This window comes from Myxocyprinus asiaticus, chromosome 39 (assembly GCF_019703515.2).
Source record: "Myxocyprinus asiaticus isolate MX2 ecotype Aquarium Trade chromosome 39, UBuf_Myxa_2, whole genome shotgun sequence".
NCBI lineage: Eukaryota > Metazoa > Chordata > Actinopteri > Cypriniformes > Catostomidae > Myxocyprinus > Myxocyprinus asiaticus.
Genome location: NC_059382.1, coordinates 36,302,926 through 36,326,852, shown reverse-complemented (window position 1 = coordinate 36,326,852; position 23,927 = coordinate 36,302,926). Strand labels below are relative to the sequence as shown.

The 23,927-nt window shown below is 37.0% G+C and overlaps 1 protein-coding gene across 2 annotated transcripts; it reads right to left on the bottom strand.

The window, feature by feature from the left end:
• Positions 1-903: 903 nt before the first annotated feature.
• igsf5b (immunoglobulin superfamily, member 5b) lies at positions 904-22,318 on the bottom strand. 2 transcript variants are annotated; one of them, XM_051678550.1, is made up of 9 exons: positions 22,222-22,318; positions 21,316-21,398; positions 17,583-17,903; positions 7,871-8,164; positions 6,535-6,651; positions 5,424-5,448; positions 4,460-4,560; positions 3,862-3,923; positions 904-2,540 (listed from the first exon to the last, which is right to left on the bottom strand). In XM_051678550.1, exons 2-9 carry the CDS (start codon positions 21,362-21,364, stop codon positions 2,436-2,438), a joined length of 1,074 nt encoding a protein of 357 aa, XP_051534510.1. In that variant the 5' UTR covers positions 21,365-21,398; positions 22,222-22,318; the 3' UTR covers positions 904-2,435. The 2 variants fall into 2 exon arrangements, with proteins under 2 accessions (XP_051534510.1, XP_051534511.1); XM_051678551.1 differs by lacking the exon at positions 7,871-8,164.
• Between the last annotated feature and the right edge of the window lie 1,609 nt (positions 22,319-23,927).

The window sequence follows — 23,927 nt, the reverse complement described above, 5'->3', positions numbered from 1 at the left end:
TGTAATGAGAATCAGATATGTTAGATAAACTATTCTACTATGTAACTAATATGAAATAAACATAGATGAAAAATTTATCATTTTAACCACCAGATGTCTGCAACCAACCCCCTACAGTGGTTATTGGTGACTTTACTGTATCAAAAAAATAAAATTAATACAACAATGGCTTAATTTTTTTACATTTGTTGAATATACAGTATATTCAATTCATTGCAGTAAAAGAAAAGCAAAGAAATTTTTGTTTCTTGACCTTATGGTTCAAAGGTTATTAGCATAAACATAGGTGCAACTTTGAGCCAACCAACAGGTGTTATGTAATTTCGAACAAAATCTGGCCAAAAAGAGGTGTTTTTGGCTTTGTTGTGGAGGTTTGCCAGCTTGCCAGTGCAAACTCTCATAAAAAATTTGCACCAGCTGTTAAACACCTTCTTACTACCCTGTCCACGTCATCGATGAGTGTGACCCGGTGCTCCACCTACTTTTAATCTGACATCTTTTTTTTGCAGTTCATTTCTACACTCAGTTGAGATCGGTCAACGTGAACACACTGGAGTGCAGAGCTGCTGAGCTGTTGCAAATGTATCTACAGTACAGTACATATGTATATTTACTGTAGCCGCATTGAAATTATATGATACAATTATTTTTAAAAAGAACTTGATCTTACGTGGATTCTTTCACAAAATGTATCATAAAATACAATAACAGATGTTAATTTGTGCATATTATGGCCATGTATAGTGTTTGCAGTAGTATTAGTGCCTTGAATGCAGAATGTATACATGTGAAATTACACATAATCTACTGCATATACATTACTTTCAATCATCATCGAGTGGTTAAAACAGCTTTTACTTTAACTGATCTCATGTGGATTCTATTCATAGAATGAGGCATGTAGTAATTGATAACACATTTTAATGTCACATTGGTTAATGTTTTACATGAAGTCTGTTGACAGAAGAGCATGGATTGAATTTAAATGTTTCTCCAAATGCTGGCCCCAGCGGCATGTGTGGTGTCCGAATGTTCACAAACAGTATAGCTACTGTCTCTCAGCTGTTTCTACCTTCTTTTTAGTTCTGAGCGAAGAATGAAGAAGAACTTTGTGTATTGGAGCCTTGAAGGTTTAATACTTCCTTCGATGACCGATGAAGAAAACAAAATGATTTAATTTGTTATGTAAATGTGTAAAGGGTAATACAAGCAGGGTTGGGAGGGTTACTTTTGAAATGTATTCCACTACAGATTACAGAATACATGCTGTAAAATGTAATCTGTAACATATTCCGTTAGATTACTCATGGTTAGTAACATATTCTAAATACTTTGAATTACTTCTTCAGCACTGGTAGATTTTTTCACTTGTTTTGACTATAAAAACTCTGCCAGTACAGTAAGACAAAATACACATGTTAAAAATACATTCTCTGAAAAACCTAAATATCTTATGCAGTGTTGTTTCTAAAACAAGATCAATCTAATTAAGATTTTTAGATATTTTTACAGGAAAACAATACAAAATGTATTATCAAAAATACGATTTTGCCCTAATATCAAAGGTCTTACTAGAAAAATTGAAATTATGATCTAACGTGAATTTTCTTGATAAAAAAATATGATCGTGCCTGGTAACATGCATGTAAATGGCTAGAAATAGCATTTTAGCTTAGCGTAAAGCTGACAATTTACACAAGGTTTATTTATATTTCTTGTGCTCCAAACTTACTTCAAATTTACTTCTCTGTCTGCTTTTATAAGGAAGTGTTTTACCGCTGTTCAAATGCACTTTGGATCGCATCATATATATGAATAAATGTTTTCCATCTTAAAGGACTAAATATTAAATGAAACAAATGACAATAAAATGCAAAGTAATCTCTTCAGTAATCAAAATACTTTTTGAATGTAACTGTATTCTAATTATCAATTATTTAAATTGTAACTGTAGTGGAATACAGTTACTTATATTTTGTATTTTAAATACGCAATCCCGTTACATGTATTCCGTTACTCCCCAACCCTGAATACAAGTAATTACACAATACATTTTTTTTTTAAAGTGTTAATGCAAAAATGGTAATGATTTACATAAAAATACTGTACATTGATGGTGGTCTTGGTGCATGGATACTTGTGGTATTGACGTGTGACTATAAGCCTGAGTGATTCAGTTGACATGATTACAGGGGCTCACATGATAACGTAACATATTCAGACTCCCTTGACATGCAAGTCATGAACTTCACAGCACACAGTTCACACACAGTTTACACTTTACAGTTTTACAACTCTTTGGCAGAGAAATCTTTTGTAATGATAATATCAGAATGGACTTGGGGTTTCTCTCCTAACAGAAAGCTGGTCCAAAACAGCAGCTTCAACACACTGCATTTAAATAGCATTGCGTTGTTGTGGTGGTGATGATGATGTCAAACAGTGGTGACTTGATGAAATGTCTTCGTTTCCTTACTGTACAGGTTTAAAAAATCTCCCTCGTTGTGATTTTGAGAGGAGAAAATTACGATGTCAGGAACCTGTCAAGAACAAGCCAAATTATATTTTCTAATCACTCAGCAGGGAATGGATGAATCTGGGGACCAAATGTAGTGTGGTTAAATGCACTTGCTCAAACTAAGTGTAAAAACACTTCTCTAAATGTCTAAAAAGGTCAAATCTTCAAATACTGTAAATGTGCAAATCATTCGCTCGGAATCATTCGAACTACACCAGATAATTATTCTCTCTGGAATAAGGATAGTATTTGTACAACATGATATACATGCTGTTTGGCATGTTGTTTAATGTTTTCTGAAAGAAGATGAAGTTTTTCATCAGAATATCAGACAATCTGCATGCAGAAAAAATACTACAAAAATAAGAATTTCATGCTGTCCCTGTATGTGTAGATTTTTTTTTATGCTTTATGCTTTTTCTGACAAAATGCAATATTAGTCTTTGTCCCTTACTTTCTGTTCAACCCTCTTATGCTGTGACATTTCCCCATTTAAAAAAAAAAAACGTAATATTTCTTACATCATACCAAGTCTTTTTGACCACATGGTTAAAACAGAGGTAAGTTTCTATCATGGTCTTTATCAGTGTGTCATTATGTTTACACTTACATATATTGGCCTTGTCAATATCAACACTCTGTTATGGGAAAACAATATTGCAATGACATTTGCTAGCCTGAGGCCATTATTAGACATGTTTAAACTGATCATTAACCCCAAAACATATAACCATGCAACATATTTGTCAGTATTTGGGACTATTCTCTGTCAATAATAAATAACTCTTTGTACTTTGCAATTTAGGACTGGGGGTAATATTTTAAGAATCTGCTATTGAAAAAAAAAAAAAAAAAAGAGGAATCAGATTATTAGCAGTAACCTTTTCAAATGTTTTTTTTTTTTTTTTTTTCAGGCAATAATGGCTTTCCTGAAAATGACCCTGAAGCAATTATGCAAAAAATAAATAAAAATAAAAATTATATATATATATATATATATATATATATATATATATATATATATATATATATATATATATATATATATATAATTAAAATCTTTGTGCAGTAACAGGACAATTTAATTTTAAAAATTAGTATTTTAAATTATTTTAATGTTATTGGTTACAGCTCTATTATGGCGCAATAATATGATTAAAGAAGGTAATAGGCATTCTTTATTAATGTAAAAAAAAAAGAATGCCTCAATGTATCATTATGTAGCCTTTATATCATAGTAATGGAGGGATAAGCTTTTCACCAAGTGTGCAATAGGAGACTTGGTTTGAGGTGTCAGAAATCCCACCACTATGAGTTTTAAATAATGCAGAGGTATTTTTTACCTGTGGAGGGCTGATGTTCATGGTGCTTTGAACTCTGTCCCTGAGTTCACTGTGTCCTGAACCTGTGGGGTGACAAGCAGATGTGAATCTGACTAAATATGTAAATAAATACAATTAAATAGGTAAGCATGGATTCTATAATTGTGTGTGAAATATTGATTAATACAAAATATCTTGTATACAAACCAGGTGTACTTTGTCTTGTTTCATAATGAATTTTTTATTTTTTATTTTATTTTATTTTTTTAATTTTTTTGAACCTGAGAACTTTTTAAGCATAAACCACACTAAAAGTATGATTTTATCTCTCATTAAAGGAACTGTGTTGGTACCATGGTATCAGGTGGTTATTATATGGTTTTACCAAAGCACTATGTTCAAAAAACACGGTAGTACCATTGTGCCTTTTGGTACTTGTTAGGGGTATTGATAACTAATAACAGAAATCCCAAGAGTGAGAAAAAGTTGCTTATAATTATTTTATCATGTGTATTTTGTTATATCAAGGTGACACGTTGAAAATAAACTGTATAAATAGGCACATCTTCATGCAAAGCATAACTTTACTTATTCTGATGTAATAATTTGGTGTTATTACCTCTTATGTCTTCAGCGTGGTATCCTTGATTAACCTTTCCTCTGGTTTCTTCAGTAGCACATGTCCTCTCACCATTCAAGTTGACAGTCCATAGAGAGGAGCTAAAGAGACAAATGCAAACACAGGCAATTAGAACTAGCCTGTACATTATTTGTAAAATAATATACAATCAGTATAAAATCATCTCTTCATTACAAACTATTATTGTTTTGTTTTAGCTTTTGCTTGTCTCAAGCCCTTTTTTGGGCAGACCATTGTAGGAATCAGTAGTTATGTTCAGAGTGAAATACTGGCGTACTGCTTACTACATAATGTGCAATATGACTTGTATGACAATATAAAAATAGTACATGAGACTGTATACATTATAAAGTGATTAACTGTTTGCTGTAGTGCCCCACATTGCTGAACTCATTACATTGCATGTTTAATTCAAAGAGTGTCGTCCAGTTATAATTTTTTTTTTTAAAAATGCATTTTTAATTGTATTTTGTTTAAAAATATATTAAAAGTGCTGTGAGTGATTTCTTATTTTTTATTTTATTTTATTTTTATTTTATTTTTTATGAAATGGCATAGAGAAAATGTCCCTATTACTTGATTTCTCTGTGTCTCTGTGACAGCGCTTATGGAAGTTCAGTGAATGCATGTGGTGACATAATTCAAATGCAATAACAAATGTAAAAAAATGTATTTGTATTTGTTCTTCTTCAGCTTGAACAAATAATGTCTGTCCAAATTAATTTGCAAATTTCTAGTGTTTTGTGTGTGACGATTTCAATATGACTATGTCTCCATTTGTGATTTTGTCTCCTCAGTGTCATGTTCCAGTCCTGCCAAAATTAAAATGGAGTTGCAATCCCTTTTGTAATTGCATTTGCCAGCTATGGACACCTGTTAATCTCTTATTCAGGAGAGAAAAGTCTAAAAACAGGTGTGATATGTAAACATAAACATGTCTTACCTTAGTTTATTTTCAGAGCTGGATTCTGGGAAGAGAAGGGAGAACAACATCCCATTAACCAGACATTACTGGTTCTGGGGAGTAACTGTCATCTGGTAGCACACTTGACTAGCAATCAAATTGTCATACACTGGTGCAATAAGAGGGTCAGAAAGAGACAGCAACAAATTCTTAGGCTATATTTGAAAAGTGAGGTTAAAGGTGAAGTGTGTACTGAGCCATCATTGGCACCAAACAGCATTACAAAAACCTGTTTCCAAATAGGTTTCCCAAATACTCCTACTGCCCCTTATGCCTCCAACGTCCCCGTCTGTCATTGTTCAGATGAATAATACCTGGAGAAATCTATCCCTTATCATTCCCATTCATCTCAATGACAGTTGCTTCGCTGGCACATGACCCCTTTGCTCATGGGCACCCAGATATGTAAGCCAGTTTTTTTTTTCACCTAAGCAATAATTGCAACACAAGTCATCAGAGCTGCAGAAAAAATTACGTCATGATAGGCTGATGGCACCACTAAGTTAGAAGCCCTCCAAAAAATGGGCTACTGATAAAACACTATAATAAAATATTTGTAATTTAAATATTTCTTGAAAAAAAATAAATAAATCTTTGAATGGCTATCAATGTAGAAAGCAGTCAGATGGTGTAGTTACGGCATCTATCAATTAGGGATAAATGCGTTGTGTTGTGACGTGGGAAATATATGGTTGCAATAGGAAGCAAAATATGTGACAACTGCCATTTCCAAATGGCTTTTAATTAATATTTAATATCTGACAATTGCTAGATCAAGCAATTGAGCTGAAATGACATTGTTAAGGCACAGATACTGTGCTGTAATGTATTTTTGAAGAATACCTGTCTAGTTTAAAATGCATGATTTGGCTAAATATTGCAGGTAACAACAAAGTTTTAAAGAAAATTTAAAACATTTAACTTATTAATGTTCATTTAGCCTCTTAAATGAAAATGTGCCCTTGCTGTTGGCCCAATATGTGGCAAGCAGTGCTTTGACTTACCACCAAATTCTCTCTTCATTATTTTAATAACTTGTGATAGAGATTTAAAGGAACTTTTAGGACAGATGTAAAATTAATTTGCTTACTTGTGAGTTTTTTTCTATAGTACAGGAGCAGGATGAGTATTACCAATAGAATGATCACACACACTGCCACCGTTACAGCGATCAAAACTGTATAGTCCTGTGTAGTTCTTGGCGGCACTGCAAAACACATTTGTATGTTTATGACCATATGATTTACGAGCACAAACCTCTGCAAAATGCTTTGAACAATGCATTCAGTCATTAAACTATTTGGTTTTGTAGCTGTCAGGGGAGAAAGAGTATGCAGTGGTATTAAGGTTTTTTTTTTTTTTTTTTTTTGGACATTTAAGTAACATTTAAAAATGTTTGAATTTCACAGAATTACAAAATATCAAGTGGTATCTCTGATAAACAAAGGTAATATGTTTATTTTTCCATTTAAATTAGCATAAAGCCATTATAAAAAATACTACTAGGATGTATAATTACTTCTCAATTTAAATCCTAAAAAATTATTTTTTGTATTGTAATGAGAAAGAGCTTTTTTGCATTACGATAATGTGTAATGGGAAAATGTTCTTTATTTCTTTATTCAAAATGTTATTTCTTATTTCCTTTTTTTATTTTTTATTTTTTATTTTTTATTTGTCCTTAGGTGAAATGTAAACCGGACATCTTCTTGACAGTTTTTATGAGATTATCTGTTCTAATAATAGTAGCACAACAGTCTGGTTCTGAAAGTTAAAATCCCATTAATTTTTTCCATAGGGGAACTGATTATTTACAATAAATTATAAACCTTTTAAAACAGACCTACGGTGAGCTCTGATGTGCTGAAGCTATCAGACTGCATTATTTCAACTTCAGTTTTTACAAATCTGGTTCAATAGTGGAAATCTTTGTGAATAACAACACTATCCATGATCCGGAATAGAAAAGATCGACCAATCAGAGACTGGCCACTCACAAAAGAGCCCAGCAGTGATCACCAACTCCCACGACACACTTTTATTTCACTTAACATCATTCACAGTGCTTCATGGGATTGTAGTTTATTCCCGCTTTAAAGACGTTAAGTACACAGTCTTGTCCTTTGTCTGATTTTCAAATACTTTTTTACTTTCAAATCAAAGTTTGTAATGTTGCGATTCACCTCAGAGCTGGTTGTTGTGGTTCATGGCTTACAACTCTTTTATGAAGTATTTTATGAAATCCCTATGGAACAAAATTAATGGGGAAAATACTTCCTGAAAGTGGGCAGGCATTGTCAGGCTTGATTCTTCTTAAAAATGTGAAGCCTAAAGACATGCTGTTCTCATAATAAACATAATGCTCCCCAATTAGTGCTAATTACTTTAGTTGCCTGAGGGGCTCATTGAAAACCAATCCGTCTTACCTACAGTTAGCTTTACACTGCTGCTTTGGTGTGCTAGTGTGGCAGGCACGGACGCACAGCATTGTACCATGGTGCTTGTCTCTGCTTTTAACTGTAACACACTGTTTGAGTGGAAGAGGTCGTCTGACTCCTGAAGACTGCTGATGTTGTAGTCGCTTCTATCCACAGTTGTGCCATTGACCACCCAGATCACAACAGGGTCTGGATACCAGCCAACCATCTGGCAATGGAAGATGACCAATGTGCCCTCTGAAGCTGACAGGTCACCCTCCAAAATTGTGATATTTCCTTGTTCTAGATTAGGATTTTAAACACATGGGCATTTTGCACGTTATAAAACAAATAGCCTATCTTTGGCAAAAGGGGATATTTAAAGTATGATTATTTCTGTTTCTGTGCACCCCTAGGTATGTACAGTGGCCCAAAAAGTATTGGAAAACTCAAGGCATCCTAAATGTATGAATGCCATTGCATTAGATAAAATATCAAACCAAGCTGCATCTGTATGAAGTCATTTCCCCTCAAGTTCACACAGGTGTCCCAGAAGAGTAACCATGTTGTTTCCAAAAGTTCCAGTACCCTACAATCGGCCATATTATGCCAACTCAATGGTGAGTGCCATCTCCTAAAAGACATTGTTTGCATCGACTCCAGTGTGTTGTTAACCTTCCCTTGTGGTGCAACTGGAAGCGCTAGCAACGAGGAAAAGCCCGGTACGGATCCCGCATTGAAACCAGAAAGTAATCACTTTCACATAATTAGTGACGAGCGTGATTCGGAGCTTGCATTTTCCCCTCTAACTTTACTTTTTAACTCCACTGATGGTTAGGTTTAGTGTTGGGTGTGGGGGTAACGTTTATAGAATATGCATTACTCTTCACTGTGTTACAAGCCTGTACAACTGAAAACAAATTGCTTTTGGCTCACCACAATGGACATTACATCTAGAAAATGGAGCTCACACATGCCCATATGCAGGGTTGGGGAATAACGGAATACATGTAACAAGATTACGTATTTAAAATACAAAATATTAGTAACTGTATTCCACTACAGTTACAGTTTAAATCATTGGTAATCAGAATACAGTTACATTCAAAAAGTATTTTGATTACTGAAGAGATTACTATGCATTTTATTGTCATTTGTTTCATTTAATGTTTAGACTATTCAGTTAGAAAACATTTATCCATATAAACGATGCAATCTGAGGAGCTTTCGAAGAGCAGTGAAACACTTTCTTAAGATGTGTTACATTCATACAAGTTCATACTGTTGTGAGTGAAAAGGTGGATATGACGTTATTGAGGAATTTTCCCTTGGGAGCTTAATAGAGGAGCTACATCAAGTTTCAAAAAGAAACAGTTAGAAACGCTTTGACAGATGAAACATAAATCCAATAAATACACGATTACACGCCTTGTCAATGTTTTTTTTATGAGGTTAGGGTATTTTTACAAGAAATGCTAACCAGTGTAGCCTTTAACATTGTATCGTCTTGGTTACTGTTGTAATCTCCATTCCCTGATGGAGGGAACGAGACGTTGTGTCAATGTAGTGACAATAGGGGTCGCTCTTGGGAGCCCAAACCACCTCTGATCTTTGAGAAAAGGCCAATGGGAATTGGCGAGTGGAATTTGCATGCCACTCCCCCGGACATGCGGGTATAAAAGGAGCTGGTTCGCAACCACTCATTCAGGTTTTGCATGTGTCACATGTGAAAGAAGCCCCATGGTAGGTCCTACCCGGAGGGGAGGAGCTCTACAACACGGTGACCGGAGGCGGGGGGGCCCTGCCGAAGGCAAACCGTACCATGGAAAATACGTCACAAGGGGTTACCACAGGTAACCAGCACATGTGGAGCACCTACCCCAGTACAGGGCATAGTAGCACACGTACTGGGCCCTGTTTCGAATTCCTCTGCCGAATTTGCCTGTCTCAGGGCTAAGTAGTACTTATGGTTTTGGACTGTATACTGACACCTATCATCCTGGATACTGGAAGTTTGTTAACTAAATGCTGCTGCTTCACATCGAAGATGTTTGTTTATCTTCTGTTTTGTTACTTTTAGTCTGTGTTTTCTGTGTTTTCTTCGTATCCTTCTATACACACAATCCTACTATAGACATTCTTGGATCGCGAGCTCTGTTAGGATCCAGTTTAATGTTGCATTTTTGCTGATAACAATGGTAGTCTTTCTGGTCCTGATATTGTAATTTGAAAGCAGAGCCGCTTTTCCCCTGTCAGCTTGGTAATTTTTTTTTCTCAACAGGAGGGTCGGGGCAGGGAAAATTACTTTGTATGAGACAGCATTTAATCTTGAAGAAGCATGGCTCTCCATGCCCCTAATGAAAAGCTTTGTGAGCATTTCTGTGTGCTAACGGCTGACACACGTTTAGCCCTGCATGATTTACATCCTAAGCCTAACTCTGTGACCAGTCTGTAGAGGAAAGCCATTTATAAAGAGACTGGATGTGGATGAGAGGCTGCTTTCCAATTTGCATACAATCTTTTCAAAATTGCATACAAAATTAGAATTAGTGCATCCCAAATAAAAGTACTGGAAAAGTTGTGGCATACTATTCAGTTAATTAATTATGTGATTATGAGGTTACACTACAGTCATCCATTGTTTAAGTGCTTTGTTGTGGGTTCTTGCCTTTTTCTGTTTATTCTGCCATTGCAATGTGAAGAACACAACAGACACTGCCATCTTGCAATCTTGTCACCCGAACAATGAACAATATCCAATTAATTATTACATTTAAAATACATTTGGAATATCTCGTCTCTTTCAAATGATCCTTACTTGGTCACGCCTCTCTCCATTTTACTTGCGTGACACTCACGTGAAGCCAGGCTTTGCTCACGCATTTCAGATGAGAAGCATATTTAGCAAATATATTTTGACACCTTGCGCCGGTAACTTTGATTGGATCTCTATCCAATCACAGTGGAGACACATTTGACTGCAAGGTGTAAATGCAATCCTACTTAAAATATCCAGATACTATCCGAATATGAAATGCATGTTAATGCAAGGAGTAAATGGGGCCTAAGTGTGCCTCCATGCATATTTTTTTGGAAACATGTAAACAGTAATTTAGCTCACATTATTTCCCATGATCCAGTTCTTGTTCCCCCATGTTCTCCTCATAATTTCCTTTTCCTCTCTACTATCCCCTTTTACAAAAAAAGTACTGTGGAAGTATCATGGTACAGTGAAAGTATCAGATAACAATACTTTGATATACCATATTACTGAATTATTGACATAGTATTTCAAGTTACTTCAAAGAATACCACATTGCCATGCAATGTCCATGGCTGCCATTCAGTTTCTACCAGACTAAATATTCCGCTATTTTGAATTTTCCGACAAACCCGTTTTATTTTTTTCTAACTCCTCCTAGGCCATATGTCAGATTTGCACAAAATTTGGCATGTATAATCTAGGGACAATCATGACAAAAAGCTATCAAAAACATTTTGAGAGACCTAACCATTCTCATACAACACTTTAAACAAATTTGTCAAGCACACCAAAGAGGTTGTGAAGCTATATCTTGGCAACGCTTTGGCATATTGAAACTAAACTTGGTCATCATAACCAGGACCTGAGGGTGCCTAAGCAGTTTCAGCACCACACCACCTCAAGAAATATGAAAAATGGCTATTTTTGCTTGGAACTTCTGAATAGTTTGGCCAAAATTCATGAGAATCTCTTTAGATTCCTTGGGGCATACAGAGTCGATTGATACCCAATGTTCCTATGTCGGCCATATTGAGTGTCTGCTATCTTTAATTTTGTCGTAAAATGCTGTATTTTACAAACACATTGTTTGTTGCCATTGCAGCTGTATTTCTCCTTCTTCTTCTTCTTCTTCTTCTTCTTCTTCTACTACTACTACTACTACTACTACTACTACTACTAAAATAAAGATAACATTACAGTGAGAGATTGAGAAAATTGTTTGCATATCTCTGAACACATGCCCACTCACATGTGGGCTTGTATGTTTATCTTGTTGAGAAACAGCATTTAGTCCTGCACATGTAAATGAATGGGAGTCTTTTGTAATGGGAGGAGAGAGGACGATTTGCAATTCCCAGGAGATTTGTGGTCGCCCTCCAACTGTATGTCTGACCCAATATGCCACAAATCACAGCAAGAGATGCTGACTGTTAACTGGAAATTCCAAGTTGCCCAATTAATTCAAAAGCTGTATAAGGCAGAGATTTGCCCCACATCCATGTGGAAGGGCTGTATTAAACATACAATATTGCTAATAGAGTCATAGGTCAAATGTTTGCTATCGGTGATGAATAATCTCACTCCATAATACATTAAAAGTATCAGGTAATTTCTTTGTTTTAGCTGAGTTGAATACTGTAGTAGATGGAACTGTTATTTAAGAGAACAGATATTAGGGCAGGGCAATACATTGAATATCCGTAATATATTTGCAATGATTTTTCTGCTGATATAAAATTATTCAAAATTGTGAATATCACTATTAAGTTTCTTAAAAATAGGTATATATAAAAAAATAAAAAAATAAATAAAAAGAAAGCCAATGCAGGAACAACCATGGTGAAATATCCCTACTGTTACATGAAACTCTTGGGCAGCCAATTTAGTAGGTGCATTGGAATGACTTCTGACTACAGATCTACCAAGGGTTCAATTCTCACACTCAGTTTTGCTTTCAGGAAAGGAAAACAATTCAGACAACTAGTGAATGAAAAATGAATACAAGATGGTATTCAAACAATACACACATACATAAATAAAAAATGTTAAAAAAAAAATCATATACATACTGTATAAACAGTTGACCCAGAACAGACAATTCTGTGTATTTGTGTAGAACCTGACCAACGATACCCAATTTGTGAATGAATCACTCTTTTCTTTTCAATGAATTGGTCTAGGTGCTAGCAAAACAACCAAAACCGGTTGGCAATTCAGTCTGAATCATTTGAACAGTTCACACACAGACTGAATCACTTGGAGCGGTTTCTCACATCATAAAACAGTATCGGGATACTTTAAATACTTCAAAAAGTTGCAAATTAATCCTATCATTTGCCAGCGATGAAGAATGTCATGTGCATGTGCTGCATATACAACGTGTATCACAATACCAACAGTACACAAAAACACATAAAATGTAACACAGATTACCAGTAATTTACCTGTTTTCATTTGATTCAATTTTTTTTATTTATTTTTTTATTTCTTTATTTTTTTATGATGATGAAGATGAACACAGAATTTGGAAAAAATAAAACAGAATTTTAAAAGAAATTTGATTAATTTCATAGGGCTCTACAGAAGATTTAAAGAATATAGTGAATTATTTCAAATCAAATCACTTTTTTGTCACTCAACCATATACACAAGTGCAACAGTGGGTGAAAGACCAATCTACAATAAACATCTAATTTACACATGACACAATATACAATATACACCTAATAATATGCAGTATACAATATACACAATATAAAATTCACAGTATACAATAGAAATACACAGTATCCGCCCCCATTTACACATGTACTCAGTTGGGAATAAATATGCAGTAAGTTGTTGTATAGTGTTGAATTGACATTCGGGCTGTCGGTTTGATAGTCCGGAGCCAGTGTGCTATTAAGAGAAAGTATAAAGTATGAGAGTCCAATTTGAGACAAATAAAGTGCAGTGCTGATGTACTGTATATTGATCGTGAGAGATCAAGAGTTCAAAAGTCTGATCGCTTGGGGGAAGAAGCTGTCACGAAGTCAGCTGGTGCAGATCCTGATGCTGCGATACTACCCGCCTGATGGTAGCAGTGAGAGCACCCCATGGCTCGGGTGGCTGGAGTCTCTGATAATTCTCCAAGCTTTTCTCACACACCACCTAGGAAAGCTCACCTCCGACAATGTGTCTGGCTCCTCCCACCACCCTTTGCAAGGCTTTGCGGTTGAGGGTGGTGCTGTTGCCATACCAGGCATTGATGCAGCCAGTCAGGATGCTCTCTACAGTGCTGGTGTAGAACAGTGTGAGGATGCGGGGGTTCACTCCAAACTTCCTCAGCCATCTCAGGAAGAAGAGGCACTGGTGAGCCTTCTTCACAATGGCCTCTATGTGGACAGAGATCCTTAGTGATGTGGACACCAAGGAACTTGAAACTGCTGACCCTCTCCACCAGTGTTCCATCGATGGAGATGGGGCTGTGTTCCTCTGTCTTGTCTCCTGAAGTTCACCACAAGTCTTGGTCTTGCTGACGTTGAGGGAGGCTGTTTCATCATTGTCGGTGATCAGACCTACCACCAACATATCATCTGCAAACTTGATGATGGCGCTAGAGCTGTGTGTTGCCATGCAGTCATGTGTGTAGAGGGAGTACAGGAGTGGGCTGAGAACACAGCCCTGCGGGGGCGCCAGTGTACAGGGTCAGCAGCGAGGTGACGTTACTGTCCACTCTGACCACCTGACGTCTGCCCGACAGGAAGTCCAAGATCCAGCTGCACAGTGAGCTGTTCAAGCCCAGAACCCGGAGTTTCACATCAAGCTTGGATGGCACTATGGTGTTGAATGCTGAGCTGTGGTCCACAAACAGCATTCTCACATATGTGTTCCTTTTTTCCAAGCGGGAAAGAGCAGTGTGTAGTGTAAATGCAATGGCATCATCAGTGGAGTGGTTGCTTCTGTAAGCAAACTGTAGTGGGTCCAGAGAGGCAGGCAGCACAGAGCACATGTGGTCTCTGATAAGCTTCTCAAAGCACTTGCTGATGATGGGAGTTAGGGCAACAGGAAGCCAGTCATTTAGGCAAGTTATCTTTGACTGTTTTGGTATGGGCACAATGGTGGATGTCTTGAAGCATGTGGGAACCACAGACAGGGAGAGGGAGAGACTGAATATGTCCATAAAAACACCCACTAGTTGATCCGCGCATGCTCAGAGAGTGATCAGGTTGAACTGTGCTTCCACTTTGTTCTTGTATTGGTGTTTGGCTGTAATTTAACTCACTTATAGTGAGTTAAATGAACAATTTTTATGATATATATATATATATATATATATATATATATATATATATATATATATATATATACAGTGCATCTGGAAAGTATTCACAATGCTTCACTTTTTCCACATTTTGTTATGTTACAGCCTTATTCCAAAATGGATTAAATGTATTATTTTCCTCAAAATTCTACAGACAATACCCCATAATGACAACATGAAAGATGTTTGTTTGAAATCTTTGCAAATTTATTAAAAATAAAAAAAGAAAAAAAATCACATGTACATAAGTATTCACAGCCTTTGCCGTGACACTCCAAATTGAGCTCAGGTGCATCCTGTTTCCACTGATCATCCTTGAGATGTTTCTACAACTTGATTGGAGTCCACCTGTGGTAAATTCAGTTGATTGGACATGATTTGGAAAGGCACACACCTGTCTATATAAGGTCCCACAGTTAACAGTGCATGTCAGAGCACAAACCAAGCCATGAAGTCCAAGGAATTGTCTGTAGACCTCCGAGACAGGAATGAATTGATGTACAGATCTGGGGAAGGGTACAGAAAAATGTCTGCAGCATTGAAGGTCCAAATGAGCACAGTGGCCTCCATCATCCATAAATGGAAGAAGTTTGGAACCACCAGGACTCTTCCTAGAGCTGGCCGCCCGGCCAAACTGAGCAATTGGGGGAGAAGGGCCTTAGTCAGGGAGGTGACCAAGAACCTGATGGTCACTCTGACAGAGCTCCAGCGTTTCTCTGTGGAGAGAGGAGAAACTTCCAGAAGAACAACCATCTCTGCAGCACTCCACCAATCAGGCCTGTATGGTAGAGTGGCCAGACGGAAGCCACACCTCAGTAAAAGGCACATGACAGCCCTGCGTGGAGTTTGCCAAAAGGCACCTGAAGGACTCTCAGACCATGAGAAACAAAGATTGAACACTTTGGCCTGAATGGCAAGCGTCATGTCTGGAGGAAACCAGGCACCGCTCATCACCTGGCCAATACCATCCCTACAGTGAAGCATGGTGGTGGCAGCATCATGCTGTGGGGATGTTTTTCAGTGGCAGGAACTGGGAGACTAGTCAGGATTGAGGGAAAGATGAATGCAACAATGTACAGAGACATCCTTGATGAAAACCTGCTCCAGAGCACTCTGGACCTCAGACTGGGGCGAAGGTTCATCTTCCAACAGGACAACGACCCTAAGCACACAGCCAAGATAACAAAGGAGTGGCTACGGGAAAACTCTGTGAATGTCCTTGAGTGGCCCAGCCAGAGCCCAGACTTGAACCCAATTGAACATCTCTGGAGAGATCTGAAAATGGCTGTGCACCGACGCTCCCCATCCAACCTGATGGAGCTTGAGAGGTCCTGCAAAGAAGAATGGGAGAAACTGCCCAAAAATAGGTGTGCCACACTTGTAGCATCATACTCAAAAAGACTTGAGGCTGTAATTGGTGCCAAAGGTGCTTCAACAAAGTATTGAGCAAAGGCTGTGAATACTTATGTACATGTGATTTTTTTTTTTTCCCCGGTTTTTATTTTTAATAAATTTGCAAAGATTTCAAACAAACTTCTTTCATGTTGTCATTATGGGGTATTGTTTGTAGAATTTTGAGGAAAATAATGAATTTAATCCATTTTGGAATAAGGCTGTAACATAACAAAATGTGGAAAAAGTGAAGCGCTGTGAATACTTTCCGGATGCACTGTATATTTTATTTTTTTGTAAGTTGCATGAGTTGCATAAAGATTCTTCATAATGTTTTTGTTCCACAGGAATAAAATAATAATAACAGTAAATGGGTTTGGAAGGACAGAGTGTGAATAAACAATGACAGTAATGTCATTTTTGGGTGAACTATTCCTTTAAAACATGGCTTTATTTTAGTAAATGAGCTTAGCAAGCAGTTCCTAAAGCAGTCAGTGTATGACTGTCATTTTTGGTACCCATAAGAGTGACAGGTTAGGTTGAAAAACTGGCAAATTAGGTTGCCACTGCTGAACCTTAAATCTCAGATTAAAGTTGAGCTAGGCTGTCTGTCTCTTTTTGCAGCCCAGCAAAGAGGCAATCGATTCCCATCCCACAAGCCCTTTCGCTGGCATCGGCAATGTCATATACTCCATCAAAACTGCCAGAGCAACAGTCTTCACTCATGCCAGCAGCAAATTAATTCCCCTCCATGAAAAACAACTTGGTCGATGCTCACACCTAAATCAGACATCTCCTATAAAAACTGACAGCTTCTCAGCATGCATGGAGCTCTGGCTGCACATATCCAATCAATGAACAAGATATCCCCATCATTTCATTATAATTATGGAACACTTTTTGGTGGAGGTTTTTTACTTTCTACTTTTAAAGAGAAGTACTTTAAGCTTGTTGATACCAACATGATCACACAGGAAATTAACACGACAACTTTTGGGGCAATTTTTCACAAAGGTCAAGGTGCGTTCAATGAAATGTATCTTTTTTCCTGGGCAAAAAGTGTGAAAATGTTTAATTGCTTTTTTTTTTCTTTTTTTTTTTTTTTGCTAAAACTTGTGACTGTAGCCATGCAGAAAATGACTTTCAGAAATAAACCTACCCTGAGAAATATTCACTAGGGTAAAAAGTGTGGTAACTAGCCCCGGTCTCCCCTCCCTCAAATCTAATGTGCAAGTAGACAGACTCAACACTTGGACACATACCTTGTACAGACAGGGTTGCCGATGACCTGCTGGGTTTTGTAGGCAGGAGTTCACATATAACCTCCTGAACTGTAGATCTGAATGGAACACTCATCAGGACTAACTCCCACACTGAGAGCTCTGATGTGGAATGATTTACAGTAGAGACAGCCGGATCTCTGCCCACAGTACCTTGCTGCATCGTAATGCTGAGAACTGTCCTTCCATCCACTAACCACGTCATGAGGTCCCAGGTTTCATCAGTGCTGCAGTTGAAGTGCACCACACTGCCCCGTAACACAGTTGCATTATTGGGTTCTAGATGGATAAAAGAGGATACAGCTGCAAAGAAGATACATATAGTTTAAAAACTATAGATAGATGTGATATTTATACATTGGCATTTCACCTATACATCACTGTCTGTAAACCCCTTCAAAATATTTATGGCTCAATGATGTGACACTCATTTTTTGATCTACTGTCTAAATTTATAAAAAAAAAAAAAAAACATTACAAATATATTTGCTGCTGTTTGCCCAGAACCGAGCCATACTGCCAACACTAATATATTGTCATGATTCACTGTTGTGTTGCCTTGTGTTTATCGTCTGTCTTCTGTTTTCCCTGGACTACACTTCCCAAAATGCACTGCCCTCATCTTTGTCAGCTGTTCCCAATCTCACCTGTGTTCCATTCCCTCATTAGTCCTTGTGTATATAATGCCCTGATTTCTGTTCAGTCTTTGTCAGTTGTTGTTTTTTTGCTCCTGTTTGATGTAACATTTGTTTTAGTTCCCAGTTTCCTAGACTTACTGTGTTCCAGTGTTTACCCTATTTTGTACTTTGGATAATTTGTATTAAATATTAGCTGCATCTAGATCCTGCTCTCGTGACTTCATTCAGACATTACAGAACAACTGACTAAATGGTTCTAGCGGCGTATTTCATTCAATTGAGCCAGGCGGATTTACCCATAAGGGAATACTTCCATCTTTTCAGCACCGTTGCCAGATACACAGGTTTTGCTGATTCCCACCTGAAATCTATTTACCAGATCGGACTCACAGCTCACTGTTGGAGGGAATTGCCGGTGACAGGAGACTACACTTGGGAGGAATATGTGAAGCTAACATTAGAAACTCTCGCTTCAGAGGATCCTCCTCTCCCTACCCTGATCCCGGCTTCCAAGCCTTCCACGCCTGAATCTGCTCCACGCCATGTCACAGCCAAGTCTGAGTCTGCTCCACGCCAGGTCACGGCCATGCCTGAGTCTGCTCCACGCCAGGTCACGGCCACGCCTGAGTCTGCTCCACGCCAGGTCACGGCCACGCCTGAGTCTGCTCCACGCCAGGTCACGGCCACGCCTGAGTCTGCTCCACGCCAGGTCACGGCCACGCCTGAGTCTGCTCCACGCCAGGTCACGGCCACGCCTGAGTCTGCTCCACGCCAGGTCACGGCCACGCCTGAGTCTGCTCCACACCAGGTCACGGCCACGCCTGAGTCTGCTCCACGCCAGGTCACAGCCACGCCTGGCCGTCCATCTGATCTGCTCTGGTCTTCTGGGTCTCCTGGCCATCCGCCTGATCTACTCTGGTCTCTAGGGTCTTCTGGCCATCCACCTGATCTGCTCTGGTCTTCTTTGTCTCATGGCCGTCTGCCTGATCTGCTCTGGTCTTCTGGCCATTCGCCTGATCTGCTCTGGTCTCCTGGGTCCCCTGGCCGTCCGCCTTATCTGCTCTGGACTCTTTGGTCTCTGGCTCCATCTTACACATATTGTTTTAAATAGTCTGAGTCAATAAAGTAATTTATTTGATAGACGTGGTCCTGACTGAATTTTCAGTGTGGTGTAACCCAGCTGGTCTCAACATTTTTAACTCCAAGACCCCCTGTAGTCAAGAAAATTATTCATTTAATATAGTACTTCCAGACGTTTCAGGTACTGACAGTTTATAAATTGTAGGCCTCTATCTTGATTTTAGTGTTTTCCAGCATTTTAATTCAGTTAATAATAACAGCCCCCTTGGAAGTTTGCTGAGGACCCTTGGTTGAGAACTTGGTGTAACCAACGTGCGGGAAGACATTTTGTTATAAAGTGACAAGAAAACCATTCAACAGGAAATTATGTCCTGCAGACCCAGGTTGTAGTCTCTCAAAAATATCAGATAATATAACCTTTTTTTTAGACATGCAGTTAGTTAGTTAGTTAGTTAATTCATTCAACTGACCTAATGAATAAATTAACACACTTATCCGGAAATTAACACACTTTATTAATAAATAAATTAACACACTAATTTAATCATGCCCCCTGACCTGTACATAAATTCCATAGCAATTTTCCACTGCAGCAAGCTTGAAGCAGGAGAAGATGGGGTAAGATAACCTCCTTATGTGAATTTACTTATACAAGTTTAGCAGGTAAAGGATGATGACACATCATCCATTATTAGGGGAAAGAAATGAAACGCTTATTAAATGAGATGTTATAACACAAAATATGATGTAAATACTATGCTGTAAAGGGAACATTTTTCCACACTATTGGGGTAAGATGACCCCCCTAATGTAATGTATTTGATTTATATGTGATTGATATGTGACTGTTTGCAATTAGAATAGCATGCAGTTAATTTGATTAAATGTTTTAATCTTGACAGCCCTACCTTGAAAATGATAAAGATGTACACTCACATTCAAATTAAAGACAATATGTTGTTGCTTTATACTTGATGATTACACAGCATTCATTAGTCATTTACTCAAAACGTTTGTTGAAAATGATATATAAGTTGTTTTAAACCAACATATGTAACGATGCTGGAAACAGGCAGATGAAGAGATGATGGTGAAGTGATGAACCCAAGTGCAGTTTATTTCCAAATGTGATATCCAAAAATGTGAACGTGAACAAAACAAAACATAAACATGAACGACTTGACATGACTTGACTATAGATTTGTCATGTTTTGTTTAGGTCTTGACTTAAACTTGACTTGATAACAAAAGATACAACAAAGTTACATACACAATACCCGACACTAGACAATGGCAAACATGAGGGCTTAAATACAAGGACATGGGTAACAGGTAAACAAGACAACCAATCACAAGACTAAACTATAAATAAGATAACAAAACTAAATGAACTTAAACCAGTGAAAAGACAGGACTAATAAAGTAATCAAACAATGAACCAATAAAAACATGACACATGAACAGGGGAAGCACATGACGAGATCACATCAGGGAACAGGAAATCACATGACATGACAGGAACAGGAACTAAACTTGAAAATAAAAGACATGAAAACAAGAACAAAACACATAAACATGACAACATGATTACAGATAAAGTAAAAAAAAAAAAATATATCAAAGAACATTTATACAAAACATTGGTGCATGTGCATTTTTTTAAACACTTTTTTTTTAATGAAAATCCTTTATATATATATATATATATATATATATATATATATATATATATATATATATATATATATACAGTATATATCCTTATTTGTCAGTGACCCATATGATATGCTGTGTAAAATAGTAATAGAACCTCAAGCAAAGGTCCATGCCACATAATGGAAGCCATTTAATACATATTTATTATTTGTACAGTGGAAGCCTATGAAATTCTGTGCAACGTGTACATGCCGTTTTGATCCTAAAGCAAATGTTCTTGATAGCAAAGTCGTGTAGCTGTATAAACACACAAACCTTTAATTAACAGATGACACACTCACCTTGAATTGCACACAGTAAGAGATTTAGCGGGAGGATGTGGCCATGCATATTGCCAGGGAAACAGTCAAGCCATTGTTCTGCACTGCAAGGACACCACAAAGAAAATAATTACAATTGTAACAAAATGTCTGATTTAAATTAATTTTAACCTTGTTTACTAAACTACAGTGTATGGTGCTGTCACACATGTCATCATTTGAATAACAATGTGGTTTTCTTTCAGGTCAGAATTAAAGTATAGGAAATGTCCTCAAAATATAGGTCAGGTTTCTCATACTGTATAAATCAAAGCTACTTCAAAAGCTGAATTTTATATATATATATATATATATATATATATATATATATATATATATATATATATATATATATATATACACCCACATACACACTGTATATACTGTAACTATTCATTACTGTAAATGTTTTAATAGTCATGAAAATAATGTCACAAAGCAAACAATTTAATGGTCCTAAAAATAGGCTTCATTTTCTTCAGCAAAATACACTATCTATTTTTTCTTTTGATTTTATGGTGAAATATGACCCAGACATATCCTTAGCAGGCTTTGTAAGTTTCAACCGAATACAGAATTATAAGTTCAGTGTTGTAAATATAGTTATTTGGCAGAACTAAACTAAACACAAACTAAACATGGTATCTTTAACACAGAGTAGTGCAAGAGGGCACTGCAAATGTCTGTTTTAGTATAAGCTCTAAAACCCATACAAGACAATGCAAAATACCATGCCAGTGGAACAAGACTCTGTGTTTGACCTTAGAAATATGGAAATGTGTCACCATTTACCCCATTTAAAAAAATTAATAAAACATTAAAAAAAAAAGTTTCTATCAAATGATTTGTTGTACAAACAGTTAAAAATCCTGCTGTTGTAGGACTTACCTTAACTATTCCAGGATGGTTATACAGCATTCCAGAGAGGTTTAGCAGTTCAGAGATTATGTTTCCCACAGTCAGTGTTGTAGCTGTTTGTTGGACAATGTGGGATGTGGCCAAAACTAGTCAGTTAAATATTATTGAGAGCAAATCTGTTCTTAGCCTTGAACTGATGAGTGCAAATACTCACCAGTGGCTTGTGGCCTGGGAAAACAGTGCCTGAAATTTTACTTTCCCGTATCGGTTAAAAGAATTGTTCACCCAAAAAATGAAAATTCTGTATATATTAAAATATCCAAATACTTTCTCTCAGTCTTTCAAAAATATATATCATTTTAAATATAAATCCTCCATGCAAAAGAAGGAACTTATAGGAAAATGTTAAAGCTGCTCTTGTATATACAATGAAAGTGATGGGTGACTACAGCCGTCAAGCAAAACTTTCAAGAAAAGAACTTCATGTTTGAATTGTAAACTGTACACTTTAAATTGTAAAAAAAAAAAAAATGTGGCTCCAGAGTGCTGATCCTTAAGAGAGCTGCGATGACGATTGAAAATCCTGTGCATAAACACTTTTCAAGTCTTCATGCTCATTCATAGCATATATCATATAATAAAGCCTGATGACACTACACCATACTGAACTTTATGTACATAGGTTTCTAATATTGGGAACTTCTTCATAAATTCTTCATGTGTCCACTTACATTAAGGTAAATTTTCAAATATTACTAATGTTGAATAAGTGTTGTTAAAGGGATAGTTCAACCAAACATGAAAATTCTCTCATTATTTACTCACCCTCATAATATTGGTGTGTATGACTTTCTTTCTTCAGCAGAACACATTTGAAAAATATCTCAGCTCAGTAGGTCCTTAAAATGCAAGTGGATGTTGATCCAACATTTAAAGCTCCAAAAACCACAGACAGTCAGCACAAACATCATCTTCATGACTCCAGCGGTTAAATTAATGTCTTCTGAAGCGTCACAATTGCTTTTGGTGTGAAAAAGATCAATACTTTTTAACTATAATCCATTGCTTCCGGTAAGCTTCACAAGAGTGTTGAGTTCACGTGGTCTCTCATGCAACGTAATCGCGTTGCCATGTTATGGACGAAATCTCACGTTCTTCTCTCGGTTGAGACATCCACGATAAGCACACAAACGCACCATTGTGAGTAAACAAATAGATAAAAAGACAGATCTAAACCAAAGCCATCTAAGCTTCTCTACAGCGTTCCTCCTACTTAGTTGTAAACAGGGCTGCTTTTCCGAGTGTGTCGCACATGCATCAAATCTCGTGTGTCTCATGTGCCAACGTGATTACGTCACACTTGTATACCACTGCTGACTGGGAGCGATGGATAATAGTTAAATAGAACTTAAATATTGATATTTTTCACACCAAAAGTGATCATGTTGCTTTAGAAGGATGGATAGCTTTTATGCTGACTGTCTGTTCTTTGTGGAGCTTCAAAAGTCAGATCACCGTCCACTTGCATTTCAAGGACCTACTGAGCTAAGATATCTTTTTATTTTTCTTCAAATGTGTTCTGCTGAAGAAAGTAAGTCATACACACCTGGGATATCATGAGGGTGAAAAAATTATGAGAATTTTTATTTTTGGATGAACTGACCCTTTAAACATTTAAAATACACAAGGTAAAATGGTTCTCTATTTTTGTGACAGTATTGCATGGCAGTCACACT

What these genes read in the sequence shown, in the direction of transcription:
- igsf5b (XM_051678550.1), bottom strand. Translation starts at nt 21,364, where the DNA reads ATGCATGGCCACATCCTCCCGCTAAATCTCTTACTGTGTGCAATTCAA. An exon ending in GGCAACCCTGTCTGTACAAG is followed by an intron (nt 8,165 to 17,582) that starts GTATGTGTCCAA and finishes ATCCTAATCTAG; the next exon opens with AACAAGGAAATATCACAATT. An exon ending in CAGTGTAAAGCTAACTGTAG is followed by an intron (nt 6,652 to 7,870) that starts GTAAGACGGATT and finishes TGTGTTTTGCAG; the next exon opens with TGCCGCCAAGAACTACACAG.